The following is a 10,489-nucleotide window of genomic DNA, read 5'->3' on the forward strand; positions in this document are numbered from 1 at the left end:
TATATATATATATATATATATATATATATATATATATATGAATGATACAGTCGTTCTGTAAGGAGTCCCTGGGGGTGAAAACAGTTAATGCACTTGGTTGCTAAATAAAAGGTTCAGTCCATCTGGAGGCTCTTTGGAAGAGAGGCCTGGTAATATACTTCTAAAAATCAGCCCTTGAAAACCCTATGAAACAATTCTATTCTGTCATACACGGGATTGCCATGAGTTGCAATAGACTCAATGACTACATTTTTTTTTTTTCCAATAGTTCTGTAAATGCTTTTGTTTGAAGAATTTGCATGGCAAGGCAGTGTTTTGCCAACACACTATTGGATACCTGGCTTGGGTCATGGTGGAGTGGACTTCTCTGGTTGGAGTGTGTGAAGTAAGTGAGGAGACATGGGGAGCAGAGAACTTATCCCCTCCCCAGTCTCTGAGGAATTCTTGATATAACACTGATCTAGGGTGATCCTTTTCCATAAAGATTCAAATGCTGAGACCCAGGGAAAGATAGCAGTTTTTCTGAGACTCCTTGATAAAAGGGAAGAACCTTTGTGCTCAGGTCTTCTGACTCCAAATCCTGTGCTTTTTCCCTAAATCAGACTACCTTTCCTTCTCCTCTTTGGTTTTCTGCACAGTACAGCATAGAGCAGAGCAGCTGTAGGTAGGTTATAAGAAATACTACTTCAATTGGGTCATTCTGGCCCATGGTGGTGAGAGGATGTGCTTTGTCTAAGGAGTCATGCTCTGCCTGGCAGCGTTTGAGTAGTGCACCTCCTGGGGTCAGTGTGAGGTCATTTTCTTTATTTTCAGGGATGAACTCATGCAGATGTGTGTAAACCAGGAGGAGTTGGGGGAAAGTCTCATGCTATGGATGAAAAAGTGTTCTCTTAGTATATGGCCTAGGATACCTGTAAGCAGTGAGTGCCGCTTTTAGGGGGGAGGGGTGAAGAACAAGGGTCAAAGACAGAGGCAGGGCAAATAAAAATGACTAAAAAATGTGTCATGCCTTATAAGTCACAAAGTACTCCACATACGTGGTCTCATTTTACCCTCACTCATTGGGCATCATTATTGCTGTTTACATCTGAGCAACCTGAGGTTGTAAGAGATTAAGTGCTGTGCTCCAAGTCACACTGCCAGGAAGTGGCAGAGCCTGTGAACCGAGGCCCTCTCACTCAAACTAAAAATTATGTATGTTATAACTTGAGAATACAAGAAGAGATATAAGCAAGGCATTGAATGGAATTTCAGCTAGCTTCGACTTCCCTGCCTGGCAGAGGAAATGAGACAGGGCCCAAGGGAGCAGGAGAAGGGAATGGGAGAGGAGCAAGAGAAAAAGGAGGAAGGGGAAGAAAAAAGATCCTGTGACACCACCCCCCACCCTGCCACAACCTAAGCTGAGTGGATGGGTCTCTGCCCTGTGCCAGTCCTAGCTGTTTTCCCTCTTACCTGCCCTGACACACTTTACTGTGGTCATTCCTTTAGAGCCTGTTACCCTGCCAGAAGGAATTCCCAAGTGCAAATGGTTAAAGCATTTGGATTCTAGTCAGAAAGTTCGGGGTTCAGGTGCATGTAGAGACACCTCAGAAGAAAGGCTTGGTGATTTACTTTATAAAGTCATCCATTGAAAACCCTCTAGAACACAGTTCTACTCTCATACACATGGGGTTGCCATGAGTTGGGTGGAGTCATTGGCAACTTTTTTTTTTTTTCTCTCTCTGCTAGAGGATATGAGCTCCACAAGGGCAAGGATGAGCTTACTTATCACTGCATCCCCACTGCCTTCCATACAAAGGGCACTCAATAAAGTAAGGAGAGCCGTATAAGTGTTTAGTCTGAGGCACAGCCAAGCACTGGCTGTTTTTCATAAGGTGTGGATACCATTACTCCCATTTACAGGTAAGGGGACTGAGATTGAGAGAGAAGATGAGGAATCATTCAATGAGCTTCCAGAGTAGAAGAGTTTATAGTGTTGGGAAATGTTGAGTTTTATATGTATGCTTAGCAGAGCTCTACATTTTTGGAAATCTTGCCCATATGCCTAGAAGAGCTGAACATTTCTGGAAACCTTGCCTGGTTTTCCAGGGCATACATAGGCAGTCTACCAGGCTCTGAACCCAGAGTGTGGTCTCATTAGCATTCAGAGGGGGAAGTAACCATGGGGGACGCCATCCAGGGCATTAGGAAGAGACAGGCTGTGTTTTAATTACGACCTGGACTTTTGAACAAATCCTTTCTCTGCTTGTCTGAGCCTTAGAGAAAACAAGTTGTGGGAAGTGTGTAATCGACAGCTGGGTCCACAGTGGTACCCATACAGCTGTGTACACATCTGGTACACAGGTGGTGGATGGCATGAGTTTTCTACTTGAATTGCTCTGGGGTTAGTGATGGTGACAAGAGCCAAGGTGGCAGGATGAGGCTGACCTGAGTAGAACTCAGAAAGGGAGAGCTGATGGGAAAAATGGAGAGGAATGGAACTGCTGCCTTCTCTCTGGTCTGAAATCCCTACTGACCACAAACATTTCAGGGTTTGAGGCCAGACATCTCCTGCCACTTCCTCTAGCCACTCACAGTCAACATGGCAGGCTTCCTTGTTGAGCTCACCCTAACCCTCCCTTCTCTAACTCAGAGGGAAATTTTTGGAGTGGGGGATGAAATTAAGAAGGGAGCAAAAAGAGGAGGAGATTAACAGGGTAGAAGTTAGATAAGCACAGATGCTACCACCTGCTGCTACAGATTCTCAAGTGCTTGTTGACTCCCTGGGAGCGTTTGTCTTGAGTCTGTTTAACAGTTCATTCCAGGGGAAGGGGAGGAGAAGGAGGGCTTGTGGACAAAGGGCCTTTGACCGGCTCCTGGAAGAGCACTGATAAGTTTACTCAGGTTGGCAAACAGTGACTAGGGACTAGGACCCAAGGTTGAACTGCATGGATTTTCTGCCAAATGCACAGCATCTAGCATTGGGGGATGGGGGAGTGGGGAGGGGTGGGAGGGAGTAAATGCAAATACTCAGGAGACTGATGTGCCCAGAAGTTCAGACACTGGGCAGCTGTAGAAAGGGAAAAGCCAGAGGAAGGACTAGTGGTCCCCAGAGTTCTGTTTTTTGGCTGTAGTACACTTTGTTAGTGGTGAAAGAGCCGTATCCAGGACTGTCCCCCAGGTGAAGGGCAAAGGACAGGCACTCAGGCATCTCTGAGATATTCCTGATCTCAGGGCAGGGAGGCTTGGTAGAGTGGCCTAAGGCCTGTTGACAGTGAGACAACACATGCAATTCCAATCTTGAGCTATGTTGGAATCACTCCCAGCCTGGCCTGTGTCCTGGGAGGCTGTTTCCTAGTGGATTCATGGGAGGCAGTTTCATTCTCTTCTCCAAGCCTTGGCTTCCTTCACTCTGAGAGTTTGAATGGCCCCTGTCTTTCTTGTGCCAATCTGTGTGTAATGCCTCCTTGGGAACCCCTCCTTAGTTTCCTCATCCCTCCACCCTCAATAATCTTTGTTTCTTCCAGGAAGCTTCCAAGATAAACATACTGTGCACATGGACAGACATAGAGTCATGAGCTAGTACAGTTTTAGAGCTAAGAAGAGATTAAGTATTACAGAGTAAAGCTTTATGCCATTTTATTTTATATTCATAGGACATTGCTTTGTATTGTTCATCTGTACTATTTTCAAATGATAAATCCCTGAAGATAGATATTATTTACCTAGTCATTTATTTGCTTATTGTCTCTCCCACTAGTATATGAACTCTATGAAGTCACACTTCTTGAATCCTCTTGTACCTACAATGGTGCCTGACACATAACACATTCAATATGTACTTGTTTAGGAGTCCCTGGGTGGTGCAAACAGTTACCCTAAGTTGCTAACTAGGAGGTTCAAGTCCACTCGGAGGTGCCTTGGAAGAAAAGTCTGATCTACTTCATCAGCTATTGAAAACCTTATGAAGCACAGTTCTACTCTGTTACCAGTGGAATTGCCGTGAGTTGGAGTTGACTCTACAGCAACTGGTTTACTGGATATACTTGTTTATGTAGATGAATGTAGGAGCTCTGGTGGCATAGTGCCTAAGGCATTTGACTGCTAACAGAAGCCTAGTGGTTCAAACCCACCAGCCACTCCTCGGAAGGAAGGCTGGGCAATCTACCTCCGTAGTGATACTGCCTGAGAAGCCCAATGAGGGGTCGCTATGAGTTGAAATTGACTCGACGGCAATGAGTAAATGAGTGGTATTGGAGTAGTGGTTTCTTTTTCTCCCCTCCCTGGTGAGACACAGTGTGTTTGATGTGTTGCAGTGGATGCTTCAGAATAAATAAAGGGATCCCAAACAAAATAAATAAATAAAATAAAAGGATGTTGTTGTTGCGTGCCGTTGAGTCAGACCCAACTCATAGCGACCCCTCCTTGGGTTTCCGAGGCAGTATCACTACGGAAGTAGATTGTCCCATCTTCGTTCTGAGGAGTGGCTGGTGGGTTTGCACCACCAGCCTTCTGGTTAGCAGTCAAGTGCCTAAGGCACTATGCTACCAGAGCTCCCAGAATAAAGGGATTGTTGTTGTTGTTGTTATGTGCCATAGAGTCAGCCCTGACTCATAGCGACCCTTCCTTGGGTTTCCGAGGCAGTATCACTACGGAAGTAGGATTGCCCAACCTTCCTTTCGAGGAGTGGCTGGTGGGTTTGAACCACCAGCCTTCTGGTGAGCAGGCAAGTGTCTTAGCCACTATGCTATAAAGGGATAGCATAAGTAAAAAGATGAGTAAATGAGGGGGTGGATAGGAAACCCTATGGGGCTTTCTTACTCTGTTGAAGTGTCACTATGAATCGGAATCGACTCAGTGGCACACAATAACAACAGTATGTGTGAATGAGCTTTTGAGATAGGATTGGCCACACTTTTGTCATCAAAGTGGTCAGCCAGTATATGAGAAAATGCTCTTCAGTTTTTCATGTGTCCTTGGTTCCTGCCAAAGTGGGGCTCATCAGTCAGCTTCCTGAATCTACTGTGAGTTGGCTCCTGTCTGTCTCAAGGCCTCTGGCATCTGATCGGGTGGAGTCATAGCTCTGAACACGCCCTGCACTTTCACAGCCTCATGCTTTTGTACATGCAATTTCCTCTGACTGGAAAGCCTTCTTCCTTTTTACCCCACCCCTTTGTGCCTGCTAGTCAGCCTGCCTTCCTGTCCTTGGTTTGACCAAGACTTACTGAATACAGAATAAAATGCAAATCCCCATGCTCCCTGACAATTGTTTCCTCCTCTGTGCTCCCATAGCTCTCTGCTCCCCCTGTACTTATCTGAACATGTCTGTCTCTCCCCTTAGCCTGAACTCATTTCAGGAAGGGATTTTCTTTTATTCACCTTTACATTGCTAGTACCTATTGTTCTGGCTTGGCATATATCAACACCCTTTAAGTGGTTTGTTGACAGTGAATGAAATGAAATAGGAGTTAAGTAGCAATAGATGGACTCAATCCAGATGTTTGAGGGCTGGGAAGTTGGGATGCAGTTTATCTCTCCAAGTCTATCTCTTGAAAGTTGGGTTACACATTAGAGCTTATTGAAAACTTTCTGAGGCTACACCCTTTCACAGGATGATAGAAGTGGACCCAGGTATCTTTTTTGTTACTGTTACTATTGTTATTATTATTTTAAATTATTAGCTCCCCCAGGGATACTGCAAAGCCTGCCTGGCACCAGTCTGCACACAAACTTTGGGAACCAGGGGCATCACTGGAGTTGGTGTTACCCAGTGCAGTAACTCATGGTGTCAAACCCCCAATGATACACACACACACACACAAACACACACGGCCCACCCTCCTGCACTTGACTGGTGGGTGATAGGTGTCTGTATGTGATGAGTTATGGCACTAGGTGACTGGTGACATCAACCCTAGTGATGCCATTGCCTTGGCAGCCCCTCCCCTACAGTGCCTGCCCACCCACTGCTGCCATGGTCTCTGGGGTCATTTTGGTGTAACTGTCTCTGACAGTATCAGGGGTTGCAGTCCGTACCTCTCTGTGTCCCACTAGTGATGCAACTGTTGGGAACCCAATGTCATAGACCATACTAAATATACCCAGAGCATTAATCCAAATGGCCATTTTCCATTTGCTCTCATCCTTCTTTCCTTAAGCTTTTGTGACAGAGTAACTCAACTGATTGATTTTAGTTTAGCCTCTTGGCATAACTCATATGAGTTAGTGCCATAACTCATCACATACGGATACCCATCACCCACCAGTCAAGTGCAGGAAGGTGGGCCGTGTGTGTTTGAGTGTGTGTGTGTGTGTGTGTGTGTGTCATGAGGGGTTTGACACCATGAGTTACTGCACTGGGTAACACCAACCCTAGTGATGCCCCTGATTCTCAAAGTTTGTGTGCAGACTGGTGCCAAATGGATAGATAGATAGACAGACAGATAGATAAAATGTCCTCAAGTCAACTCCAACTCCTGGCAACTTTATATACAACACAACAGAAGGTTGCCCAGGCCTTTCTCATCCTCATGATCATGATCATGCTTCAGTCCATTGTTGTGGCTATTATGCCAATCCATCTTACCTAGGGTCCCCCATGCCCTCTTTGGCCCTCTAGTTCACCAAATATGATGTAATTCTCCCTCAACTGATCCCTCTTGATTATGTGTCCAAAGCAAATGAGTTGGTAATGTTCTGTGACCCACAGCGTTTTTGCTGCTAATTTTTGGAAGTAGACTGCCTGGTCTTTCTCTGTAGATTGGGTTTAGTCTAGAAACTCCACTGAAGCCTGCCCACCATGGGTAACTGTGCTGGTATTTGAAATACCTTTGGCATAGCTTCCAGTGTCACAGCAACATGCATGTGAGCACAGTAGGACTGATAAGTTGATGTTGGTAGGGAGTAAATAAACTGGATTTAAACAACATTCCTTTACAAGAGTACTTGCCCCAATGCTTGAAGTTCTTTTTGCTGTTGATTTGAAGGGAGACAAGGGCCAAGCCAGACCTTACTCATAGTGTATCTCCTGCCTTTCTCCCTTGCCAGGCTGTTTGCTGTCAAATGTGGGGGCTGCTTCGAGGCCATTGCACCCAACGAGTTTGTCATGCGGGCCCAGAAGAGTGTGTACCACCTGAGCTGCTTCTGCTGCTGTGTCTGTGAGCGGCAGCTCCAGAAGGGCGATGAGTTTGTCCTGAAGGAGGGGCAGCTGCTCTGCAAAGGGGACTATGAGAAGGAACGGGAGCTGCTCAGCCTGGTGAGCCCAGCAGCCTCAGACTCAGGTGAGTGCCTACAGTGGGCAGGGGCTGTGGTGGGGTGGGTCTAGTGGAGTAGGTATAGCAGTTTGCACTGCTTCCTCCCTAGAAGATCTGCCACCAGAGCAGCCTAGCTCCATGGCAAGATAGTTCTGTATATTTCAGCAGATTTCTTTGTAAGCTTGGAGTAATCTCTTATTAGTCAACTATTGTCTGATGATTCTGTATAACAAATCACACTGTGATTCCACGGCCTACAACCATAGCATATATTCACACATTCACAGGTCTGTGGGCTAGCTGGCTGCTTCAGACTGAAGGTCTTCAAGTCAGCTGGGGTTGGCTGATCTCAACTGAGCTTAGGTCCAAGCTGTTGGCCAGATTCACTCTGGGGTCCAGGTTGAGGGAACAGCAACTACAAGGCATGATTCTCTCCTAACAATGGCAGAAGCAAGCTCAATCACACAATCACATTAAAGTCTCAACCAGAATCAAATATATTGAAATATGTTGTCAGTACCACCTATTTCTTCATTTACATAAATGCTTCTTGTATTGTACCATAAAAAGCTTGCCTCAGTAATGAGAGGACAGGCCTCTAAAGACCATGGTCCTGGCTTTTAAGTCCTCTGTTCCCTTAACAATGCTTAGCATGATGTTGAAATAAGAGCAAGTGATCAATAAGTACCTAATGAGCTTAATTAATTTTTTAAGGAAATAAGTTCACCTCATAATAGAGGTTTATAAAAAGTAAACAGTTTTAGGATCTGTCCCAGTACAAATACAGTTTCTCCTGTCATTTCTGCCCTGAGCAATTTACATATTGTAGGTGCTCGATAAATATTTGTTGAGTGAATGATTGAATGGCCTATCTTTTACGTTGTTATCAATAACTCAGATGAAGATACAAGAGGCAGATTTATTTGATTTGCAGATGACATAAACCTGACAGGAAACACTGGTGGGACAGCTGATATCCTCGAGGTTCAAAAAGATTTTGACAAGCTAACAGAACAGCACAGTCATTGAGATGCAATCTGACCACTGGGATCCAAAACTCAACTGTAAGAATATGAAATGGGACCTGCTTTGATGGAATTTCATGTGGGGTTTTTAGTTGACCATAAAGTCAATATGAGATAAAAGGAAGTTTGCTACATTAATGGAATGCTTGACCTAAGCTGTGGAATTTTCAATCGCCTCATATGCATATGAAAGCTGGACAATGAATGAGGAAGACTGAAGAAGAATTGATGCCTTTGAATTATAATGTTGTTGAAGAACATTAAATGAACTGCCAGAAGAATGAACAAATCTGTCTGGGAAGTAATATAGCCAGAATATTCCTTAGAGGTAAGGATGGTGAAACTTCATCTTACATATTTTGGACACATTATCAAGAGGGATCAGACCCTGGAGAAGGACATAATGCTTGGTAAAGTAGACGGTCAGCGAAAAAGAGGAAGCCTGTCAATAAGATGGATTGACACAGTGGCTGCAACAATAGACTCAAACACAGCAATGATTGTGAGGATGGTACAGGACCAGGCACTATTTCCTCGTTATATATGGGGTAGCTATGAGTCGGAACCAACTTCATGTCACCTCACAACAACATAGTATCCCTAACATGTAATTATAGCTCCATTATTATTATTATTATTATTGCATTGGTCATATCACATTTAATGTGTTTAAAATGCTGAAATATTTGAATGTTCGGTCCAATTTTAAATGATGCATTTTAGGAGGTCAATGACAAACTAGAAAGAGTCTCTAGGAGGATTAACATGTTAAATAGTGCATAGTTAAAGAAACCCAAAGCTATTTTGCTTTGAGAAAATAAGACAAAGGAAGATATGAGACTAAAACGCAAAGTTGTAGACCCATGTACTGAGGGAGAAATGACAGATTTGGGTTGAACTGTGAACTGTGTCCAACAATGGTGCAGAATACACTGCTTTTATGGGAAGTGAACCTGCTTGTCCCTTAATATTTTAATTATAGTTGATGCCAGACTGGATCAGCAGCCTCTGTTGTGTGCCGTAAAGTCGATTCTGACTCATAGCAATCCTGTAGGACAAAGTAGAACTGCCACATTGGGTTTCCTAGGTTATCATTTTTATGGGAGCAGATTGCCAGTTCTCCTGCAGAGTGGCTGGTGGGTGTGGACTATTGACTTTTGGTTAGTAGCTGAGCACTGAACCATTGCATCATTAGGGCTCCTTCAGAGACCCTAAACCAAAACCAAACCATTGCTGTTGAGTCATTGTGGTCCTTTAGGACAGAGTAGTACTGCCTCATAGGGTTTCCAAGGCTTTAGCCTTCATGGAAGCAGACTGTTACACCTTTCTTCTGAGGAATGGGAAAAATCTTTAGGTTAGCAGCCAAGTGCTTAACCACTGAGCCACCAGAACTCCTTTCAGTGACCTCTTAAACAAACAGACAAAGTCACGGCCATCGAGTCAATTCTGACTCATAGTGACCCCCATTGGGTTTCAAAGGCAGTAAACTTTACAGAAGTAGATTACTCCATCTTCCTTTCATGGAGCAGGTGGTGGGTTTGAAACAGCAACCTTCTGATTAGCAGTCAAATGCCTTACGCACCGCACCATGAAAGCTCTTGAGAATCTATGATTTTATACAGATGCCAAGTTGACAAGGAGTAGAATTGTGTAGTTATGTTTGTGTGTCAGCTTGGCTGGGCCTAGTTGAGTGACTGGGCAGCTGGTGGTAGTTATTCCCCATGATGAGACTGGCAATCAACTCCATGGCGGGATCTACCACAAGCAGCTGAGTAGCTGCCTTTGGGATGTGTTCTGCTTCCTGTATATAAGGAGAAGCCCTGGGAATGGTCTCTAGCTTATGTCATACTTGGACCCTGCATGTAGCCGTGTCATTGCTCAGCAGCCTGCTATGCTCTGCCAACCTTGGGACTTACAATGGACTTAAGTTAATGGCTGTGTGGTTTGGTAACATCAAGACTGTGCCTTTTTATTTGTCAACCTTGGGGCTTCTCAGCCTCAGCAGCTAGCAGCTGTCTGAGTGAAGAAATGTCTCTAGCTCCAGTGGGCCAGGAGTAGGAGGCAGAGCTGGACCCCAAGGTTGAGGGCTTTCACCCAGCCCCTAGAGCCTGGCCCTTGAACTTGGACTTAAAGCCTTCAAATTGTAAGAATAAACTCCTGTTTGTTAAGGCCATCCCATTTGTGGTATATTCTTGTCAGAGTGGCACTAGGTAACCAGAACAACCCTTTTTT

General features: G+C 44.7%; 1 protein-coding gene across 1 annotated transcript in view; it reads left to right on the forward strand.

Annotated features, from left to right (window-relative positions):
• Positions 1–10,489, forward strand: part of LMX1A (LIM homeobox transcription factor 1 alpha) — a 262,858-nt gene that overhangs the window by 183,833 nt on the left and 68,536 nt on the right. Inside the window, exon 3 of the mRNA XM_007937748.2 lies at positions 7,027–7,259. Within this exon, the coding sequence (XP_007935939.1) occupies positions 7,027–7,259 (233 nt within the window). The remainder of the gene's footprint in view (positions 1–7,026; positions 7,260–10,489) is intronic.

The sequence above is a fragment of the Orycteropus afer genome, unplaced genomic scaffold (assembly GCF_000298275.1).
Source record: "Orycteropus afer afer isolate SDZICR_OR568_19922 unplaced genomic scaffold, OryAfe1.0 scaffold00044, whole genome shotgun sequence".
NCBI lineage: Eukaryota > Metazoa > Chordata > Mammalia > Tubulidentata > Orycteropodidae > Orycteropus > Orycteropus afer.